Below are 21,184 nucleotides of genomic sequence, written 5' to 3'. Positions count from 1 at the left end.
GAAGATGCCATCGAAGCCTCTGCCGCCATTTCAAGCTGGTGAGCTCATAGTGCTAATTAGTTTATGTCCCGTTCTTTGGTTTCCATCTGCGTGTTAATCTCATTTAGAGGGCATATACTGCAGTGATTACTTGAATTATGATGAAAAAAAGATTGATATAGTGGTATTATTTTTACCTGTTTGCGAGGATAAGTGGAATTACTGGAAATGATATGATTTTTGTGCGAATGGATGAAATGTGAAATATGATCACTTGAATTCTGTCATACTTTTAAGCTTATTTTGTTTTGATATTTCTGCAAGTTCCGAAATGATTCTGCATTCTGTTAATTGAGTTTCCCTTGCCCTTTGGCAAGTTAGGAAATTTATTTTCTGCATATTTTCTGTGATGATGTGTAATTTATTTTCTGCATCATCAGTTGCATCTTAGAGAAAGAATATTACTGCTGAAGCTTTGATGCTTGTTAACTGGTTGTTTGCGTAGAAGGTTAAGTCCTTGAGAAGGAAATGGCTTTGTGAGGCGAAGAGACAAATTTTAGACAATAATTGTTTGAACCCTGTCATCATAGTACTTTAGGATTCATTATTATTTTTCATTGAAAAAGTTGTTCTGATAATCCAGGAAAGATTTATACTTTATATTAAGCAGTCACGTACCTTGCATAATTATATATTTGGAGAATCTTCCATTTTGTCAAATTTGGATCTTTTTTTCAATCTGGTTTTGTTTTAGTGAGAGAAGCTAAGAGCAATGCTGCAGCCCCACGAGGTGGTGGCTCGAGTCGTGGTGGGCCAGGCCGTGGAAGGGGCGCTCGTGACTTTGGTAATGGAAATGCTGACGGTTTTGCAAGAGGTTATGGTCGTGTTGATGGAGGTGAAAATGGAGACAACCGCAGGCCTTTCGAGAGGGAGCGTGGGTTCTATGGTGGACCCTCTGAAAGGGATCGTGGAACCTACGATGGACCCCGTCAACCTTTTCGAGGTGGGCGCCGTGGTGGTGATGGGAATGAAGAGACTGGAGGGGATTCAGAACGGCCCCGGAGGACCTATGAGCGTCGAAGTGGTACAGGGCGTGGGTATGAAAACAAGCGGGATGGGGCAGGGCGTGGGAACTGGGGAAATGCAACTGACGATGCTCTCACACAGTTAAGATTGGATTAGTCTCTTGTATGCAATTATGAGTTTGTTCACTAGTTAATCTGAATGTGCTTGGTTCTGTAGGGAGATTGGGGAGAATGTGAATGCTGAGGAGAAGATTGCAAGTCATGAAAAACAGCCAGAGCAGGATGATGCACCATCAGCTGAAGCGGATAAGGAAAAAAAGGAAGGACAAGCTAATGAGGCCGAAGAGAAGGAAAAGGAGGATAAGGTAATTCTCTTTCGTTGACAGTCTTATATTTTTTAGTTACCTGTGATGATTATTTTGCATCCTTGATCCTTTTATTTTTTACATATTTTTATTGATTAATCCTGACGTGAACTAATGTTATCCATGGCAAACTCAGTATATCTTTGTGTTGTTGGCTATGTAACCTGCTCATGGTCTATAATGATAACATGGCATTTTTGTTGTTTAGTTCTATAATTTTGTGGCTTTTATCGACATTGAACACAAATATGCCTCATTAATCTCTCGTCACTGGCAACTGTCATCACATGCCAAGTGAGAGAAATCCGGCATAAAAGGCTCGTTTTTCATGATGAGAATCAACAGAGCTGCTGATGGAAGGGCAATCGTAAGGTATACCAAGCTTGTATTGAGAATTTGCTGATGGAACACCAAACACAAATCATGAACTAATGATGTCCATGGGAAAAGGATTGGTATTGAGAGAGTGGTGTGGGCCAGGTTTCCTCAGTGTTATTGCTGTTCTACCCAGCATTTAAAGTATAAGCTGACTAGGACGAGCATCTTTATTTGTGAAATCAACAAAGCTTATTGCCATGAGAAAGTTAAGTAGATATTTTATTGCAAATTCTCTTTGTTTAGTATTTTAGTACACAACCTGGATGCCCTCTTGGAGGGAAGTGGCTCCAGAATGTCTGACTGAAGTCCTGAGCCCACACATTATGTGGTTCATGGCTCCTTTGAATCATTTAGGCGTATCGTTTACTGCCTATGTGAGCTGCATTTTCTGCTCTGGTCCACCTAAGTACCCTGTTTCAGTAAAGTCAAATGGGGTTTAACAAGTGGAACTAGCTTAAGGATGTCTGTCATAAACATCATTTTGATAACTTCCTGTAATCTTCACCGTTCTGCCAACTCCAATACACATTGTCCACACAATCTTTTCTAAATCTTTCAACTTGATTGCTCGTCATGATAATTTTGTGGAATTGTTTATTGTTTTCACCATAATGCAAACTTTTCAAAATAAGTTGATGTAAACCACAGAACATATATCTGAAGTGCAAATTAATCATGTAGTAGGCAACATACTTGGTTAGGCCGCCACAAGTGTGACACACTCAACACATACACGCAAACAGGATACATAGATACATATTATAGATCTGCATCTGATGCACTTAGAGAACAACTCAACCCGTTTAACTTGAATTCAGAATCTGTCCCCCCTTTAAACCATATTTCTCCGCACTTTCAACCAATCTTCTTTGCATCATATTTTCCACCTTTTTTGAACTGGCTTATATGGGTTTAGTTTTGTTTGCTATTGATTTCTTATTTATAACTTACGCTCGACATATCTAGCATACCAAGTTTATAGCTGTACAACAACCGTTTTTGCTGTAAATGAAAAATATACTATTTCATAATTCATATTCTATTATTATAGAGTAAGACAGTACTAGTGGATTTTTCAGAGTTCTGTTATAACTCAGACGAATAAGCTTACTGGCTAAAGTACCAAACCTTAAATCACCCTGTCAGGTTATTGGGTAGCATTTGCATACCTACATTTCTCGCTCACCTAGATTTACTGTTTGCATAAATCTGTTTGTCTAGATTATGGATTTTTAGTAGCAGTAGTGGTGATGGTGATGATGATGATAAGAGTGCATTCTGAATAGCATGTTGCTAGCATTTAGCAATGACAGTACATATGTAAACACTTGTCCTTTGTTGCTGTTCCTATAGGAGATGACCTTGGAGGAATATGAGAAAATAAGGGAGGAGAAGAGGAAAGCCTTGCTCGCATTGAAGACTGAAGAAAGAAAAGTCGAGATTGACAATGAATTAAAGTCCATGCATCTGCTCTCCTTGAAGAAGGAAAACGATCCCATCTTCGTCAAGCTGGTTAGTTTGACATTACTAACTTACCTCTATGGGTATCATCTATGAAGAGAAATAACTAGTATTTACAATTTATGATCTCGTTAGGGTTCTGACAAGAAGAAGAAAGAAAGCGCAGAAAGGGATGAAAAGGTCAAGAAGGTGAGCATTCCTACTTGTTATGCAATATATTTTACCATGTATGTTTGCTTGTGCTTGACTTTTTTGTGTTCTTTACTTTTGTAGTCTTTGAGCATCAATGAGTTTTTAAAGCCGGCTGAAGGTGAAAGATATTATGGAAGAGGCCGAGGCAGAGGACGAGGAGACCGTGGTCCTCTTCAAGGTGGTTATGGTGGTGGTGGTGGTGGTGGTGTTTTTGCCTCCGCGCCAGCAATTGAAGATCCTGGCCAGTTTCCTACCCTTGGAGGAAAATAGGGCGGTTATCCAACAGAATGACAACTTGTTTACCACTTCTAGTATTTGCCTATTTCTTGATATTTAATAATGAGATTTTGGTACTTTTTTCTTTTATATTTTTAAGTATGTATATTAAAGTGGTGCTAGGCGGTGTTGTCATCTTGTCTGATTAGTTGCCCGTTAGGGTTAAAGAAGTTTTGTGAACTATGATGGTATTGTTGTCGCATTCTGTTCTAATTCGGTCGCTCCAGTTTTATTCGTATTTGCGTGTTCGACGTCTTTAGGTAGTGATTTTTTTCCCCTGACCACTTGAGGAAGGTCAGGTTTCTTCATTCAAAGCTTTTCAACTTCTCTTGCGACTTGGAAGTTTTTAAATTTATAGAGGGTTCGAGAGCAATATTTTCGTATTGCCTGCCGTGACGATGTTTCATGTTGGATGTCATCTAAAGTACCAAGTTGTCTTCTTATCTACCGGGTGTAAAAACATACGATATACAATCTATAGACATGAGAAAATAGCAACTGATTTAATATTGCATTTTCTTAGAGATGAGGGAGTTATGGTTTTGATCATTGTAGCCTGCTGAGAACGCATGCTGCAGTTCTCCTACGTGATACAAAATCATAGCATGTACCATTCATAACTCCTTAGGAAATTAGCATGCCGATGCCAATATACCTCGACTTCTGGATCCGAACAAATGCTAATTTCATGTGGATGTCCATGCAAATCTGCTCACATACATCTCAAGGGTGGGATAACCTGTGACTCCATTTGCGCAGACTTCATTTCTTGGTATACAGATTGGAATCTTCAGTAGAGACATTTCATCTGAAGGGGTGAAACTTAACCAATAATGAGTCCCAATTACAATCTTGGCCTGAAAAAAAAACTGCCTTTTTTCTTTTAAAAAAAAAAGCACTTCGAGTGACGGGGAATATATAACCACTACAAGCCTACAACTCTCACATGGATTACTTTCAGCTCGGTGCACCAATCATTATCATCTCATCTCCGCTCTAATACATAAAGGTTCTGCAATGAGTTCAGGAAATGCGATTAGGGAGCTGAAGCCAAGATAATTTGCAGACGTTACATAAGCAAAAACCTTAATTTGATGTTTATGCCAATTTAATGATGTCATGGCCTGTATTGATAAAGTAATGAGAAAGATAAGTTCAACTTGAATTGTTATGAAAGTCTACACGGAGAGGAGTATAGTGAGAAGGAACTGACAAGTTGTAATGAAGTTGCTTACTGCGCTGTAGTGGTGATCAAACGTACCACAAAAACATTCATGACAATCCTTAATAATCTCAAGGTCTGCACTATCTTGACTGGTCAAAGATCGCAATGTCAAATGTTTTCCCACTGCATTGTGATTATGAAAAGTTCAACGCTGATAATCACAAAGCTGAGACAAACATCTCAAGGAAGACAGCGATTGAGACCTCTAACGAACAGCGTTGCACGGAAGTATCAGACTAACTGTTCCTTTAGCTGGTTTACTACAATCCAAAACATCACCAAGTTTCAACAGTATGAAAGCTATTTCTAAGACGAATAACAACAAAAGACTTCATCCCAAATGTTCAGGGTTGGCTATATGAATCGTATTCTTCCATTCCATTTTAAGACGAATACATAGGGTAAAAAGCAAGGGTAAATTTCACAAATTCCCCCGAACTTTGTGGGGTGTTTCACAACCCTCCCAACCTTTATAAATTTGAGGAAGTCACTATGGCGACATGTTGTTCAAGTTGTTGTGTTTTGCACCGTGACATGTTCAAACAAGCTTGCCCTTACGCAGTTTTACTTTTACTGAAAGAGTTTTGCACCGTGACATGTTCAGACCTTCTACCCTTCAGGTTAAATCCGTTTATGACAATTCAAACAATTCAAAAGTCCATGAAGGGTTTATCTAATTTATAGCTTTTTAGGGAGTTCTGTGAAAACACTCCAATGTTCAGGGAGGTTTTGTGAAATTTACTGCATTTACTCAAAAAATAATAATAATAATAATTCAAGCACCAAGAAGATTTCCCACAACCAACATTATTCATTGACTACACCAATCCTACAGAAATTGATTCATACTTCTTGGTGCAACTGGAGAATACTGACACAATGATCACATAATTTAAGCTCATGTCACCAGAGAGACTAACAGTCTGGAATTCTCTTATACTTGAATTTAATTCTAGAAATAATATAGTAGAGGAGACTACTCAGAGGCTAAGCAGTTTATCTCCCTAAGAATTCTCCAAGGGATAAACATTGATCTACGGGAGTAACAAATTAATGAAATTGATAATTAAACACTAAAAGTCCAAAAAAAAGTATTCTTTATGCACTGAGAAAACTGTAACACTCCAAATCTTTAACCACATCAATTCAAGTTCGGGTTTTTAATTTTTTAAGGGCTTGTTTGGATTGAGGGGAATGAGGGTGAAGGGAAGTTAGGGGAACCATTCACCTCCATTCACCTTGTTTGGGAACACTTAGGAGGTGAAGTTAATTCACCTCCATTCACCTTGGTTCACCCCCTAATAGTATAAAAATTGTTACCCCTAAATTGGGGTGTAACCAAAGGGAAGGGAATTCCCTTCCCTTCCCTTCCCTTCCCTTCACTCAGTTTCCCTTAACTTCCCTTCACCCCCTACGAATCCAAACAGGCCCTAAGGTTAATGAAGCTCGATCTTCACATATAAACAACAAAATCTGCAGTCTGCTCAATATTTCCCTTAAAAAAAAACCCAAATTTTCGGAAGTACAGTCGCTAGGGTTTATGAAACGAAACCTGAAGGATTAGGGATCCGAGTAGAGCGGAGATCTAAGATCGATGAAGCAAATGAGCTCATCTCCGATCTCGCCCTCGCCTTCATTTCTAAAACCCCTGGAGACCGCATCGATTAGCATCAGAGCTCGATCCGAGAGATCCAAAACCGGCGAATACGCCAAAAGAGACGAGGCCTCCGACCTCGGACGCCTCGGCGACATCGCCGCCGCGATCAGGCGAGAATCTCCGCCTACGATCATTTTCCGGCGATCTTGCCGAGATTGATGGTGGCGGTTGAATATTAAAACGTTTATCGCAGTTGGATGGGGGGGAGCGAACCCGTATCCGACGAGTTTCGGATCCGGGTCGGGTTTGAATCAAAAATTGAACTTGTGGAACAAGACAAAACTAACTTAGTTTATTGAAAGGACTGAAGGACCCTACTTTGCTCAATTGGATGGGGGGGAGTTGAACCGAGCCACTCCACATAAAAGATGGAGGAACAAAAAATCACGTCATCAATTATCCTCCATCTTTCCCTTAAAATCTAGAGTCTGCATTTTCTTCCTTCTAGAACCCCCACCATATTCCCATTTCTACCCTTTTCCCTTAACGGGCGTCGGTTTTTATTTTAACTTGGATCCGTTATCGGTAGTTGAGATCCGCCTGTTAGCAGCGTTCACATTTAAGATTCAAAATTTAGTTCCTTTACTCGAGTTTCACTCTTGAGATTGCTAGGACACCAGTTATTCCGCCCAAAGCACAATGACTTCAGGTGTTCTTTGTCCGGTTAGCGTCTACGTGTAACTATAGTCTAAACATGATCATCCTTCCATATTAGGTTAGTTAACACCATAACTTAGCTACCACTAAACACAAAACCCATCTCCTACAGAGCATGGTGATCGACCAGAGCATGGTGGTCGATAGAATCGACCACCGGCTATCCAACATTCTTTTCTTGACAGAATATAAACCGTTCTTTTAGGAGCACTAACGATCAAAATCTATCTTCAACTAAGTTGTACTAGAACTCAGCCTACTCGTTTACCATCCAAGACTCTAGATCGCATCATTTTTTTCAATTGTAAAACACTAATTTGAGTTTGAGTGTTGGAGAGACTTTTGGCTGGGATCTGACCCCAACCTTTAGCATATTTACTCCTAAAACCCATATAGTAACGATCATTAGAGCTGGGAAATCTAAGAAGACAAACCGACTCCCTCCTTAGGAGCCTCTCCCATTATGCATCGATCTCTACCCTTATTCGTCTCAATCATTTAGGTTTTGCTGTCCGGATCTTGTCATGTCAAACTGAAAAAAACAGATGACAAACCCTCATATTTCTTATATTAACCCGCTTTATAAAATAAGATAAATTCAAACAATGGCATCTTACGTGGATGTGATTTCCTGGAGAAATATGAGATCTATCCATACATATCCAGACGCACGTCATATAAAGAAAGTCTATAGTACCGAATGTACTAAGTTACTAACCATCTATTCCTTTATACAAATAGGAGGATTAGAGATTCACTGTTCATGCTACAGTAAATGCTACAGTAGCATTTACTGCAGCATTATTACTGTAGCTAATAATTAATTAAAGTTATTACTGCAGCGCACGGGTATATTGTAGCATTTAAAAGGTACTGTAGCAGAGCGGGATACTGTAGCACTTCCAACAATTCAAATCATGCCATATTAAAAAACAGGATTACTGTAGCAAAAATGCGCAAACTAGTTAACATATATATCAAAGCCGGCATCAAACTCCAGATCGGGTTAGCGGGTACAACCCCCATATCCGCTTACCCATTTAGGACGCAACCGTAATTTTCATCAGGCCCACCCAATAAAAACCCCACCTCACTCCCATTCCAAAAATCTCATCTCGATCTCCACCACGCACCCCCTACCTACCCGCCCGAAAATGCCCTCCGGCTCCTCCCTCCAGATCCCCACCTACCCGCCACCAGAATCCGAATCCGACGAGACCTGGGTCTGGACCCAAATCAAAGCGGAGGCGATCCGCGACGCAGAATCCGAACCCGCCCTCGCCAGCTACCTCTACGCCACCGTCCTCTCTCACCCATCGCTCGCTCGATCTCTCTCCTTTCACCTCGCCAACAAACTCTGCTCCTCCACGCTGCTATCCACTCTCCTGTACGATCTCTTCTTGAATATTTTCTCGCATCATCCAACTGTGTTGTCGGCGGCTGTCGCCGATCTGATCGCCGTCAGGCACCGGGACCCAGCGTGCGTGTCGTTCTCTCATTGTCTTTTGAATTTCAAGGGGTTTCTTGCGGTTGAGGTGAGCTATTTCGGTTAAAGATGCGATTTTTTGAATTGGGTTACGAAAAAGTTGAAATTTTGGGGTAAATTTGACGAGGATTGGTAGGGTTTGGTGACTTTAGAATTTTTATATGATTTAAGGCAATTTTTTTAAAAGATAATATTTTCTTCGAAATGATGACTAATTAAGAAAATTAATGGGATTGAGCTTGATAAGACAATAATTACTTAACCCTTTTAGTTGTATGATTATCTGAAGTTATCTGTGTCGATCTTGGCACTAACCTTTGATTGAATACTAAGATTCAGCATTAATTTGGCGCTAGAAGTTTGATTTTTTTAAATAAATAAGTTGGGTTTGGAAAAAGTTAATATTTTGTGGGGAATCTGAATACAGGTTGAGCATAAAGTGTATGATTTTATTTTAAAATAAATAAGTTGGGTTTGGAAAAAGTTTATATTTTGTGGGGAATTTGAATACAGGTTGAGCATAAAGTGTATGATTTAGTGAAAGTTAGGATTCTATCATGTGTTAGTGAAAGTATTGATAACTATATGTCAATTTATTCTGCAACTTGGTGAGTTCACGCATGGACCATTAAGTTTAGTAAAATAATAGTTGTTTTGACTTCTTTAGTTGTGCAATTTTCAAATATAAATGTTAATCCTGGAATCCTAAAGTCGAATAAAACCTACAAGCTGTACAGGTAAATTGAGTGTTAATATTCCTCATTAATGAGCACAAAAACTAGAACTTGAAGTTTGCAGTTAGTTTGATTTCAAGTAACCCTGCTGAGATCTCTTAATTTCATGATCTCAGGCAAAAACTTGGATACTTCTGCAATTGATTGCCATAGGATTTAGTCAGTTGATCATTGTGAATCTGAAAGTGTTGATTCAAGCTTGAGCACAATGCTGTACAGAGTTTGACTTTGGTTTTAGAACTTCCACATCAGGGATCAGTTAGCCAACCTGTGTACAATATACTTCAACTAGTTCGGATAGTTTCCATATTGATCTTGCAGTTCTTTGATTAAAAAAAAAACATTACAATGATTATATCAATCTATTCGGCAACTTTGTACAGTTAACAAATACACCATTAGTCTCAGTAAGATAATGTTTACTAGTTCTCTCATACCAATACCAAATTTTGTTCTTAATTGACAATCGGATACATTACCTCGTTTCATTTATGTTCCCAGGCGTACCGAGTTGCCCATGTACTCTGGGCCCAATCCCGACGCCCTCTAGCCCTAGCTCTCCACTCTCGCATAGCCGATGTCTTCTCCGTTGACATCCATCCCGCTGCCAAGATCGGCAAGGGCATCCTCCTCGACCACGCCACTGGTGTCGTGATTGGGGAAACTGCCGTAGTTGGCAACAACGTCTCAATCCTCCACCACGTAACCCTAGGTGGAACCGGGAAAGTTGGAGGAGACCGTCATCCAAAGATCGGTGATGGGGTTCTGATTGGAGCGGGAGCGACGATTTTGGGGAACATTAGGATTGGAGAAGGAGCGAAGGTTGGGGCTGGCTCACTTGTGCTGATCGATGTGCCGCCAAGAACCACTGCTGTCGGGAATCCAGCGAGGTTGATAGGAGGGAAGGAGAAGCCTTCGAGGCTGGAGGATGTGCCTGGGGAATCAATGGATCATACTTCCTTCATTTCGGAGTGGTCGGACTATATTATATGATCATGTATGGATTTTTCTCTCCGGCTCTCCTTGTGTCTCTTTCCTTGATTCACGTTCTATATGTGAGTTAACATGAATATGTGTCCCCGTGGTGGTTACAGTTACACGTATCTTATGTTATGAAGATATCTATTTATGAGTTATGTGATTTTGAGACTCTTTAGAGTATTATGCGTTCAAAGCTCTAGTGGTTAACGGATCCTGCTCATGTGATTCTTGTATTTGTTATCCAAGGGGATCTCGATGTGCTATTTTCCTTTTGCTTTGGTGGAAAAAAGACAAAGCTGGCCAGTGTTGAGCCTGGCACTTGCAATATCCTGACCTCAGCCGCACTCCCAATCATCACTTTGTACAGAACATCAAGATCCCTTTGCAAAGATTAGGATGATTTTTCTGTAGTTTTGGGTCTTTCATTATTTGCTTTGAAGTATTCGGCACTCTTGAACATCTTAGGATCTGCACTCAAAAAGTCCTGTTCTAATACAAAAGAAAGTCGTGAAAAAGACCTGGTTCTATATCACTAAGGGTCCGTTTGGTTAGAGATTTTTTTTCCCTTGAAAGCCTGTCAAAGTGTCACTTCTTTGGCAGGCCACCTCTAAAAGAGGCGATTTTGTTTGAAAGCCTGCCAAAAAGTGACACTTTTGGTAGGCTTTCAAGAGAGCTTTTCCCTCAAAAACAGGGAACCAAACAGCCCCTAAGGCTTACGGATTACTTTTGACTAGCAAGCTGTGCAATTTTACAGGAAGTACTTTCAAAAAGAGAGAGTGAGGGATGGATAAAATACACAAGGAAAAAAGCACATGTAGGAGGTTGTGTACAAAATCTATACGTTAGGGCGTGTTTTGTCAAATTTCTCCAAGGAGTAGAAATTCTTCACTACCCAGAGTTTGAATGAAAAGCCCTGTTCTATCCAAATGAACCGAAAATCGTTTTGTCATAGATTTTAGGATGCCACGAGGCCTCAAATTAGCTTTATGTAGGAAGTTCAAAAGATGAGAACTGCCTCAAGATTTTAGAGTTTTCATTCTGCAGCATTCGTCTCCGTCATCACATTTCTCCGGGCTCTTCTCATCTTTCTTCAAAATTTCTTCACTTTAAAGAATTTGAGTGGTCTCCAGGTCAGGTTTCAGGTTTCTGGAATCATCACGCACCTCCTCTGTCGAAGGTCAATCTGTGTTTGACTTGCTTACAGCAATTTCCAATTACTAGAGTTTATTTGAAATTTGGAGGGGCTTTAATTGGAAGAAGCCAACCATAAATTTTCAAATTGCAACCTTCGTTTCTTTGACCGTTATTGTCTGAAAGGCTTCACGATGTTAGTTGGGCTACAGGGCTTTCCTCTCTTTTAATGGTCTGCTTCTTCCATTTTTTTTCCTTTTTTTTCTTCGCATTTGTGCGAGAAACCTTGGCTTAGTACTAGCTAATTAAACTTGTGCTATTTGTCACAGTCCAAGCCTAGATGAATAGCACAAGTGTTGTGACGTCTAACAATTAAAAAAAATTGGGATAGACATGTCATAGGCACGGATCGATTCTTAGCCTTTTGAGCAATGCCCCAAGTCCTGATCACTGGACCACTTTGGGTCGTTAATGTTCTATATTTATATCTAAATAACTATACGCATGGAATAAGTTCCTTGTTGTTGTTGATTTTGACAAAAGAGTTAAAGAGCTCCTTTCCTATTTTAAGGCAAAAACTTATATAATTAAAACACATTTGAGTAATTACTATAGATAATTCACATAGATAATATATAAAAGTGAGTTCTAAAAGGTATTATTGTAAAGCAAAAAAGTTAAATTTTTTATTGTTGTCTTTTCAATCATTAACTCAATAAGACGGTAACTAAAACTTTATAACAAAAAAAAAAGCAATAAAAAAGTTAGTTAGATGGGTTACATCATGAAATTAAAATTAAACAACAACCCATTATGGCATTATTTCTCCAGTAAAAAGCAAACTGAGGACAAGGATGACGCTTCCATTACAGTAACATGACGTCACCTTTGCATATCGCTGGAAGAACATCACGCATATGCCCATAGTCATCATATGCATCCAATTTGATGTCAAATACAACATCACATAAATTCAATGAATCCTCGCACGTGACTTTGTAATATATTGTCAACATGAACCATGAGACTAGCGCATATAATTTAAACAGGAGACAGTATGAGCCTATGAGGCAAAGTCTCACGAGATGTAGCAGGGGTAGCTTCAGTTTACAAAGTTTATTATTTTTAGTTAAATGCTAACCGTTATATATGTACGATTTTTACAAGCAAAGAACATGATTCGATCCCGTTTCCTCAGTCAAACAGATACTTAGAATTAAATAATAGTCATACTTATTAGTGCATATAACTATAATCATCAATTTCAGAGTTTTGACGTAACGATAACTATCTCTGTCAGGGTAACGCTGCAATCTAGGCTCAATCTCATTGGCCAAAAAACTTAAAATAGAATTCTGAAAAGAATTGATACCGCTGTGTAAGCCCAATTTCATTCCGCGATGGTACGCAAAAGTATAAATTTATGACCATCAACCCTCACTACAACCCAACGCCCCGAGGCAGTAGATCTTAAGGATGTGATGATGATATAGCTGAAAAAGTTAGAAAACCCACACTTACATTAAAAACCTTATGCTGTTGAAAATACATTATATCTCCACCCTAGCTCAAGCAAAAACAAGCCTCTACTGCATTAGAGGATAAAGGCTATACAACTTAGCGGTGGACGAGGGACATGCGGTGAGGTGTACTGCAATTTGTGCTGCAAAAATAGGAGACACTCTTGCTAATTTTAATAGTGATATTCTTGGAATTATGTGCTTTAATTAATAAATATCCCATGGGGAAGTTTGGAGGTGGGATTCCCACTCAAGAGGAAGCAACCACCCAAGTTCCCTACTATTAATTCATTAAATGTTTTTAACATTTATACCCTCCTTAATTATAGTTACATTTTGCATCTTCGGAATGTGTAAGACCTCATTTGTTCAACAATTTTGTTCAAGAGTACGTAGATTCACCGTCACGGTTAAACTTTTTCAATGGTAATTTTCATTATGAGTGGTTAATTTACTTGTTTATCAACAAAAAATGGAAAAGAATTTATTTTGCATAGACTTCAAGAACTTAATTATCACAAGGACAACGAGGCTCGTGTCAATGTCAAAGTGGAAGGTGGGACTTTGAAAGTTTTAGGTTCGAGGTTCAAAGTCGGTTTACAAAGTTTTTTACACAGCTTATGTTTATTTTTAATACTGAATAGCAACAAGAAAATAAAATAAAAGTGATCTAGATTGGATTTCTAAGAAATGAAAAAATAGAAGTATATTTAAAAAAAAATTGGTATATTGAGGTTAGTTTTAGATAAACCTTATTCCACTAAGATGACACCTTTTCTTCGATGTCTGTTATCACGTTGTCCTCTCATGATAAAAGGCTTCTAATTTTCCTTTAAAAAGCTAAAATAAAAAGTGATATGAGGATAAACTGTTATGGAGCATACTCAATGTTCCGTTAAAATGAAATTAATCATATAGTCAAAAAGTAGGGATATGAAATTATATACAAACTTTATCCCTTAAAAAAGTGACCTTTTTTTCCCCTTCGTGTTAAAAAGAAGAAAATCATGCATTATGATTTATGAATTTTAGTTGCGAAAACTTTATAGGACATCTTCTCACCCACAAAAAATCGGAAATGGAAAACTCATCCTTGAAATGATTTTAATACATTTCAAGCACATTTCCTAGATTTTTTTTTTTTTTTTTGGTTTGTTTCGCAAAGAAAACTTCACATTTCAATGCCAAGTCACACAAACAGACAAAAAAAGCCTCCATAGTAACAGTGCACAGTTTTCTATTTCTTTTGTTTGTTTGAGAACAAGAAATAGGAAATGAGAAATGAGGGTATTAAATATTATGTTTTATTATTCTGCACTATTTCAACAGTGCTTTTACTAATTAATAATTCTTAGATGGGACATTTTCAAGTGTTTTCAGGCCAATTTGGTGTGAAAACACATTTCTTGAAAGTTTGATGTGGCAGCCTACCTGGCGGTTCATTTCTCGAAAATTAAAAACGAAACAAACATGAGAAATGAAAATCTCTTGAAAACAAAATCACATGTGACACTTGTTCATTTCTTGAGGTGGCAAGAGATTTCAAGATTTTTTTTGGCAAACGAACAGACCCTCAACGGTAAAATATGATACGTTTGCAAATAAAAGCTGCACGAGAGTCAAAAGGAACAAAGAAAGAAAAAGAAAAGCTAAATCCATATATGATATATCTAGAAGGGCACATGTGTCAAAGTTCCCATTTATTTCCCGAATTATTTGGAATATCCTTTTGGCATCTTCTCCTCTTCACCACCTATAAAATGCCTCCATTTCTCAAAACAAAGCCTCACCCAAAAAAAAACAACTCGATTTTTGATCAGAAATGGCCTCAACAATAATCATCTTCGATTTCGATAAAACAATCATCGATGTAGACAGCGACAACTGGGTGATGGAAAATCTCGGAGCAACCCAGCTCTTCAATGAGCTTCGCCCAACGATGCCCTGGAATCCTCTCATGGTATGTAAATTTTCTGTTCTTTTTTTTGACAAAATTTCATTTTTTTTATTTAATGATGTTTTTAAGCTCAAATTAGTAAACGGGTCATCTTCAAAATTTGATTTTGATTCCAGGACAGGATAATGGGTGAGCTGCATTCACAGGGGAGGACTATTGATGAGATTGTAGAATGCTTGAAGAGGATTCCTTTGGATCCTCATATAATTTCAGCCATTAAATCTGCTCATTCTCTTGGGTAATTTTGGTTTCCTTATAAATGGGTTTTTTTATTACAATAGCATTCAGATTTTTTTGTGATTTAAATATTATTATTATTATTATTATAGGTGTGATATGAGGGTGGTAAGTGATGCCAATTTGTTCTACATAGAGACTGTTCTCAAGCACCATGGGATCTTTGGGTGTTTTACTGAGATTAATACAAATCCTAGCTATGTTGATGAAGCTGGGAGGCTGAGGATTTTCCCTTACCATGATTTCACCAAATCTCCACATGGTTGTAATCTCTGCCCTCCAAATATGTGCAAGGTAATTAACCCTCCAACCTTTTTTTTTTTTTGCCCCCTTCACTTGGTTATTGCAAGTTCTTAATTCTTAGAAATAAGGGTTCATTGAGCATAGACGCCATATACTTCTATTTGTACGAGTAGAGCCCTGTACTATTGGCCCAACTGCGAATACACTCATTTAGTGGACTTTTTCGACTCTTTAAGAAGTAAAACCATTAGCAATTGAGGGTTCATCCTTAGCAATAAGGGGTCTATCCGCCTCCTCAAAACTTTTTTAATGCTTTTACATATAAAAAGAAATTCACTAGGGGGGTTTATTCGCACGGATAAAGCTTAAAAGATGTCTATTGGCAATTAACCCTTGAAAAAATTTGAAGGCAGCATTGACCTCTGTGCTTAGTATTTAGATATAGTCTCATCTACTTAAAAAAAAAATTTTTGTAGCACGCAAGAAAATTGATGTCTTTTTGGGGTGTTTCTTAAAAGTTAAATAACTCCTGAAGCCTGTGAATCATTGAATGCCGACTTTTTGACTGTTGAAAGATTATAAAGTTAAAGCAATCTGGATAGCCCCTTTAAGAAAACAAAATTTTGGTGTCTTTTTCACGGCAAAAGGGGGCATTTTGGTTCTAGGTTGCTTATTTTGTAAGCAGATTAAACCTACTGATGATGTTTTCTCTATAACTTTGAGGAGTTTTGGCATTTGCCCCCCTTTTAGTTTGAAGAAACTGATAATTTCATCATGTTATATTATGAACTTGACTTCAAAAACATTAATTATCTAAATACAGAATGAAATCACCAATTAACCATCTCCCATCAACAGGGCAGGGTCATAGAAAGAATCCAAGCATCGACAAATTCAAAAGAAAAGAAGAGATTCATTTACCTCGGTGATGGCAGAGGAGACTACTGCCCAACTCTGAAACTAAATGAAGGAGACTATGTGATGCCAAGGAAAAACTACCCAGTTTGGGATCTCATCACCAGCAACATCGGCCTCATCAAAGCTGAGATCCATGAATGGAGCAACGGCGAAGAGCTTGAGAAAACGCTAATGCAGCTCGTCAAAAGCTCGACATCAGCACAATTGTTATCGGTGGATTGCAAGTCTCAGGCAAAACAATTGAAGACTCATGAAGGTCTCGCTAAGGCTCTGCATGTTCAACAGTAGATGAATGCGATGTGCTTCATCTTCTTATATTGCAGGCTGTTAGATTTGTCGAATGCTGCTGATTTATAATTGGAAGTTGACAGTTTACACAGATGTATGCGGATTGAATGAGTATAATGGAGTTCAAACTCCAAAAAAAAAAATTCAGGATATCTCTAAAAGTTCATTGCATGTATATAACTTGTGCGTGTATAATTGGCGGGGATTCTAAAAGGTTTTCAGGAAATCTTGAGCTCGCCCACCAAATATTATGCCTACATACGTGCATAGCCATAGATATATGCATAGATATATCTTAGATTTTGTAGGCGCATGATGCTTATTTATTGGAGTATCCAAAGGTAATGACACAATGAGAGAACCTAATGCTTTCTTGCATTACTTGATGGACTTATACAGCATTTTCAGGAATGTTACAGAAAAACAATAGTAAAATGAAGGGGGAGAACTTTTTAAAAAAGAACCTTTTTGAAACTTCGTTAGCAATCGACCTATGTTTGATATAGTTAGCAAAATCCACCTCTTTTTGGCCAAAGAGACTGATTTTGCAAAAATGAAGCTTTAAAATACACGGGACTTTTACCCCCGTATATTTAGTGGTGCATAATTACACCCTATTATGAAGTTTAATTAGTCGTGTATTTTCTAAAGTTTAATTAGCATGTGATTAGCCAACACTAATTACACGGGACTACTGGTCCCATGTATTTAAAAACCATAATTTGCAAAATCAACAAAAGAGATCGATTTTGCTAATTAAAAAAGGTCCGTTTTGTTAATAAAGTTTCAAGAAGGGTCTTTTTAAAAAAATTCCAAATTTCAGATGAGTCCCTCACACCATTAAATTCGCTATTTGGGCTGGGCCCCCAACAAGGAAAATCCATCCCCCCACACTCCTCTTCCACATCAGAGCGGGTCCCGCTTGCCTAGCTGGACCAATGAGAACAAAGCCTCGACGTGGCAGATCGGTAAATATTCAATCCCCAAGCTCAAAACACTTTCGAACTTCGAAGGGATCTCGAGATTTGACCCTCTCTCTCTCTCTCTCACAAGTAAACAGAGAATCGCCATGGCGAAGCTCGCTGCCCTAGCAATCCTCCTCCTCTTCTCAATCGCCGAGATCTCTCTCTCCTCCGCCAAGAAACCGTCGGCCGCCGCCGCTCGAAGAGAAGACATCCCCTTTATACGATGCCAGGTCTGCCACAAGATCGCGGAGCAGATTTACAATCAAGTTGAGAAGAAGCAAGCTCAGATATCACCTAAAAAGGTCAACTTTTTGTTGTTTGGTTTCGATTCTGTTGACATTGGTGGTTTCTTTTGGTGGTTTAATTGAGTTTTGGTGGTTTGATTTGGGGGATTAGGTTTCGGAGTACCAGATTATTGAGATTGCGGAGAATGTTTGTAATTTGAAGAAGGAAGAGGCGGATTGGATTCTGCAGATTGATATTGTTGAGAAAGGGGACAAGTTGGAGGTAAAATCAACTGCTTTTTTTTTAAATACAAAATCGTATTTTTGGGTGCAAATTTATGGTGATTCTTTGAAATTATCCTTTGTTTTGATTTCACATGACAATGCTGGTGTGTAGTAATTAAATTTCCTTTGTAGCTTGTTGAACAAGGTACTGAAGGGCTATGCAACTCAGAGTGTAAGACTATCGAGCGCGCGTGTCAAGAGGTTAGTATCTACTTTTATGTTTCACATATGAATCAATGGCACAAAAGATTGCTTTCAAAATTAATCTGTTTTCTGGGTTTTTTTTATTGGTAATGATCTAGTTATATTTTGGGCGATGTTGTAAATGTTTTGATCACTTAGTAATTGACACTTGTTAAGATATCTATTAGTATTCAGTCTGGTGAAATGTTTAGGAACATATAGTTATAGCACAGGTTGGTGATTGTTGCACGTGCACATGATCAGGAGGCAGAGGCAGGAGTTTATAATGGATTTGTATCATACTTGTATTAAACAGAGTAAAAGGGTTTAAAAACAACAAATCTACCTAACATTTTAAATAGATGCATAAATTGTTGACGATTGATGGGGTGATGTATTGATGTTTTTATCTTTTAATAAATTTTTCTATGATATTATTGTGTCTTGGGTGATGAAACAACTCGATGCATAGAGTTTGTCTAGAGATTAAAAATCTATTAAATATTCACTTAGCAGTGGCCAACTAAGGAGGGACCATTCAAGGTAGATATCATGTTTTTTTTTCTATGTCATCTTTGTGCTTAAGAAAACATTAGGTCACTGAAAGTAATATGAGCAACGAGCGCAAAAAAGTTTTGTGATGGGAATACCCTTCTATTTGAGTGGAGAATTTATGTGAGATTGGTAAGCAGTACTACCTTGTTTTGAACTTCAAAACTGGTGAATTGCAATGTTGGTGTAATGTCAAAAGAGGATCAGGTTTTGGCTCAAGAGTTGGAATAACTGTTTATATCTTATTGTTAGACTAGTACTTTGGTTCAGGAGTTAGGTTAAAAGTGCATGGAAAGCAAACGACAGTTTATATGGCTGTATTTCAGTGTATCAAGAGGAAAAAAATACCAACTTTAGTACAGAGATTAATTTAGCTGTACGCTATTTCATTATCAAAACTTTTCTTTGCACGTGCATGTTGCCTGCTGAGTGGTCGCAATCATTTTCATCAAGGCTCAGTAAACTGAAAAGTTGTTAAAAATTTAACCGCACAGAATGTCATAGACGACACTGTTTGCTTTCAATAATAAGTAGGATATGTGCAATATTATTGTAAGATCAACACGTGAAATTTTCAGTGCAATACATGTAGCCGGTTAGAATCATAAATTTTTTTTCTTGTTTATGAGATGTCACATTTTTTTGCTGCAGATCATTGGATACTCGGATACAGATGTTGCTGAATTTGTATATAAACACCGTCCTTCTGTTGATAAATTGGCGAATGTCCTGTGTAAAGACCTTTCTGATGCATGCTCCAAAAGCCCACCACCTGTTCCTAAGGTATTGCACTCATATATTTCTGATATTAAGAGAGCAAGTTTGTTCACTTCTGCAGTTACTTCCTTAGTCTAGTCCTGAAGAATTACTGTGAATACTTTGTGATACTTCATCTTATAGATTTAACTTGGCCTTGAATGTTAGATGTTTCCTAAAGTCAGATATTATCTAAATTTGGTTGGACATTATTTTCTCACATGGTGCTACATAAGATGTCATTTGTCTTGACACTCTGGGAGCTGCTTAGTAGAAACTTAATGCTCTACAGCCATAATTAGAATAAGAACAAGTCAATATTTACCTCAACTGCACAATGATACAGTGTCATCGTTAGATTAACAGTTCCATTTGAGCAATTATTTTTGAGATCCTGATCATACTCATAATTACAGTGCCTTAAGGTGCGACATATATTTGCACCTTTAACAAAACTTTTAATTCTGATAATATCTATACCTTCCAAATGCACATGGACATCCCCAAAGATGTAAATTGAGTTAGATGCTTAATGTGGTTTTCACGTCTAGATACCCAGATGATACAGGTATTATATGACACGCAAAATGTAATATACTCATAAGTTTCTCTGGGTAAACTTGATAAACCTTAAAAGTAAAGACCAGAATTTTTGGCAACATTTCCCCAGTGAGGGCTCGGTGGTTTGCTTTTATAGGCTGTCAACTCTGTGCCTGTTGTTATTGCTGAAATGACGCTCTCATGCTATGCAGGATAGGATTCCAGGAGAAGCTTTTGTTGCAAAGCCAGCTAAAGATGCAGAAATGGAAAAGATTATGAGATCCATGGAGGTATCTCATATATACTTGCCCAAGCCAAGTTCAATTATTTACATATGGCATTGGATACACCTTAATATCTTATTCTAATAACAGGGTATGCCTGGTGCACCAAGCATGAAGATGTACTCGAGAGATGACATAATGAATAACAGGTTCGGTGATGAGGATGGTGATGATGAAGATGATGATGATGAAGACAAATTCCCTGGAAAACTGGTAATTAATTAGTAACTTCCTTTTGATATCTCTCGCTATTATCTCTGACATTGATTTTTTTTCTCTTTGTTTGTTTCAGGGGAACATCTTGAGAGAGAAGGAATCTTCTAAGAAAGATAAAGATTTAAAACAGAAGATACTACAAGGTGTAAAAGATGCTGGAAAGGTTGTGAAAGGGCACGTAAACAAGGTTTCGAAACAGCTTGGAAGTTGGTGGAGAGGGAAGAAGACGAGCACCAAAACATCAAAGAAAGGGAAATCTGAACTCTAGGGCCAGAATTTTGATACTACGTTTATCAGATGTCTCGGTTTTTTGTATATGGGATACGGCATTGTAATCTATTCGAAACTCCCAGAATGTAGAATGGTGTAATACAATCAATTCTTCGTAAGTACTGAGATGATCGTTAGCTACATGGCTCTTTTTTTCTTGTTAAATGTATGTTCATAAGCTGCCTTCACAAAAAAAAAA

The 21,184-nt window shown here is 38.0% G+C and overlaps 4 protein-coding genes and 1 long non-coding RNA gene across 5 annotated transcripts; 4 read left to right on the top strand and 1 right to left on the bottom strand.

Annotated features, from left to right (window-relative positions):
- Positions 5 to 3,911, top strand: LOC109847142 (RGG repeats nuclear RNA binding protein A-like). The gene is made up of 6 exons (XM_020416387.1): positions 5 to 38; positions 734 to 1,145; positions 1,222 to 1,369; positions 3,101 to 3,259; positions 3,344 to 3,397; positions 3,482 to 3,911. Exons 1-6 carry the CDS (start codon positions 5 to 7, stop codon positions 3,668 to 3,670), a joined length of 996 nt encoding a protein of 331 aa, XP_020271976.1. The 3' UTR covers positions 3,671 to 3,911.
- On the bottom strand, positions 4,456 to 6,911 carry LOC109847135. Its single transcript, XR_002248607.1, has 2 exons — positions 6,454 to 6,911; positions 4,456 to 4,688 (listed from the first exon to the last, which is right to left on the bottom strand). It is a non-coding gene; the product is annotated as an uncharacterized LOC109847135 (long non-coding RNA).
- LOC109847118 (probable serine acetyltransferase 1) lies at positions 8,331 to 10,596 on the top strand. Its single transcript, XM_020416367.1, has 2 exons — positions 8,331 to 8,750; positions 9,937 to 10,596. Exons 1-2 carry the CDS (start codon positions 8,370 to 8,372, stop codon positions 10,426 to 10,428), a joined length of 873 nt encoding a protein of 290 aa, XP_020271956.1. The 5' UTR covers positions 8,331 to 8,369; the 3' UTR covers positions 10,429 to 10,596.
- On the top strand, positions 14,841 to 16,934 carry LOC109847127 (inorganic pyrophosphatase 1-like). Its single transcript, XM_020416375.1, has 4 exons — positions 14,841 to 15,027; positions 15,141 to 15,262; positions 15,354 to 15,555; positions 16,363 to 16,934. Exons 1-4 carry the CDS (start codon positions 14,890 to 14,892, stop codon positions 16,708 to 16,710), a joined length of 810 nt encoding a protein of 269 aa, XP_020271964.1. The 5' UTR covers positions 14,841 to 14,889; the 3' UTR covers positions 16,711 to 16,934.
- Positions 17,719 to 21,126, top strand: LOC109847110. The gene is made up of 7 exons (XM_020416358.1): positions 17,719 to 17,977; positions 18,072 to 18,182; positions 18,317 to 18,385; positions 19,571 to 19,702; positions 20,428 to 20,505; positions 20,590 to 20,712; positions 20,792 to 21,126. The coding sequence occupies exons 1-7, from the start codon at positions 17,780 to 17,782 to the stop codon at positions 20,981 to 20,983; spliced, it is 903 nt and encodes a 300-aa protein (XP_020271947.1). The 5' UTR covers positions 17,719 to 17,779; the 3' UTR covers positions 20,984 to 21,126.

The sequence above is a fragment of the Asparagus officinalis genome, chromosome 1 (genome assembly GCF_001876935.1).
Source record: "Asparagus officinalis chromosome 1, Aspof.V1, whole genome shotgun sequence".
Lineage (NCBI taxonomy): Eukaryota > Viridiplantae > Streptophyta > Magnoliopsida > Asparagales > Asparagaceae > Asparagus > Asparagus officinalis.
This window is presented reverse-complemented; position numbering and strand designations above follow the sequence as displayed.

Excerpts from the sequence above, each read along its gene's own strand:
- LOC109847118 (XM_020416367.1), top strand. The coding sequence starts at position 8,370 with ATGCCCTCCGGCTCCTCCCTCCAGATCCCCACCTACCCGCCACCAGAA. Across the intron at positions 8,751-9,936 it reads AGGGGTTTCTTGCGGTTGAG|GCGTACCGAGTTGCCCATGT; the intron begins GTGAGCTATTTC and ends TTATGTTCCCAG.
- LOC109847110 (XM_020416358.1), top strand. The coding sequence starts at position 17,780 with ATGGCGAAGCTCGCTGCCCTAGCAATCCTCCTCCTCTTCTCAATCGCC. Across the intron at positions 19,703-20,427 it reads GCCCACCACCTGTTCCTAAG|GATAGGATTCCAGGAGAAGC; the intron begins GTATTGCACTCA and ends CATGCTATGCAG. Across the intron at positions 20,713-20,791 it reads ACAAATTCCCTGGAAAACTG|GGGAACATCTTGAGAGAGAA; the intron begins GTAATTAATTAG and ends TGTTTGTTTCAG.
- LOC109847127 (XM_020416375.1), top strand. The coding sequence starts at position 14,890 with ATGGCCTCAACAATAATCATCTTCGATTTCGATAAAACAATCATCGAT. Across the intron at positions 15,028-15,140 it reads TGCCCTGGAATCCTCTCATG|GACAGGATAATGGGTGAGCT; the intron begins GTATGTAAATTT and ends TTTTGATTCCAG. Across the intron at positions 15,556-16,362 it reads GCCCTCCAAATATGTGCAAG|GGCAGGGTCATAGAAAGAAT; the intron begins GTAATTAACCCT and ends TCCCATCAACAG.
- LOC109847142 (XM_020416387.1), top strand. The coding sequence starts at position 5 with ATGCCATCGAAGCCTCTGCCGCCATTTCAAGCTG. Across the intron at positions 39-733 it reads TCTGCCGCCATTTCAAGCTG|TGAGAGAAGCTAAGAGCAAT; the intron begins GTGAGCTCATAG and ends GTTTTGTTTTAG. Across the intron at positions 1,146-1,221 it reads ACTGACGATGCTCTCACACA|GGAGATTGGGGAGAATGTGA; the intron begins GTTAAGATTGGA and ends TTGGTTCTGTAG.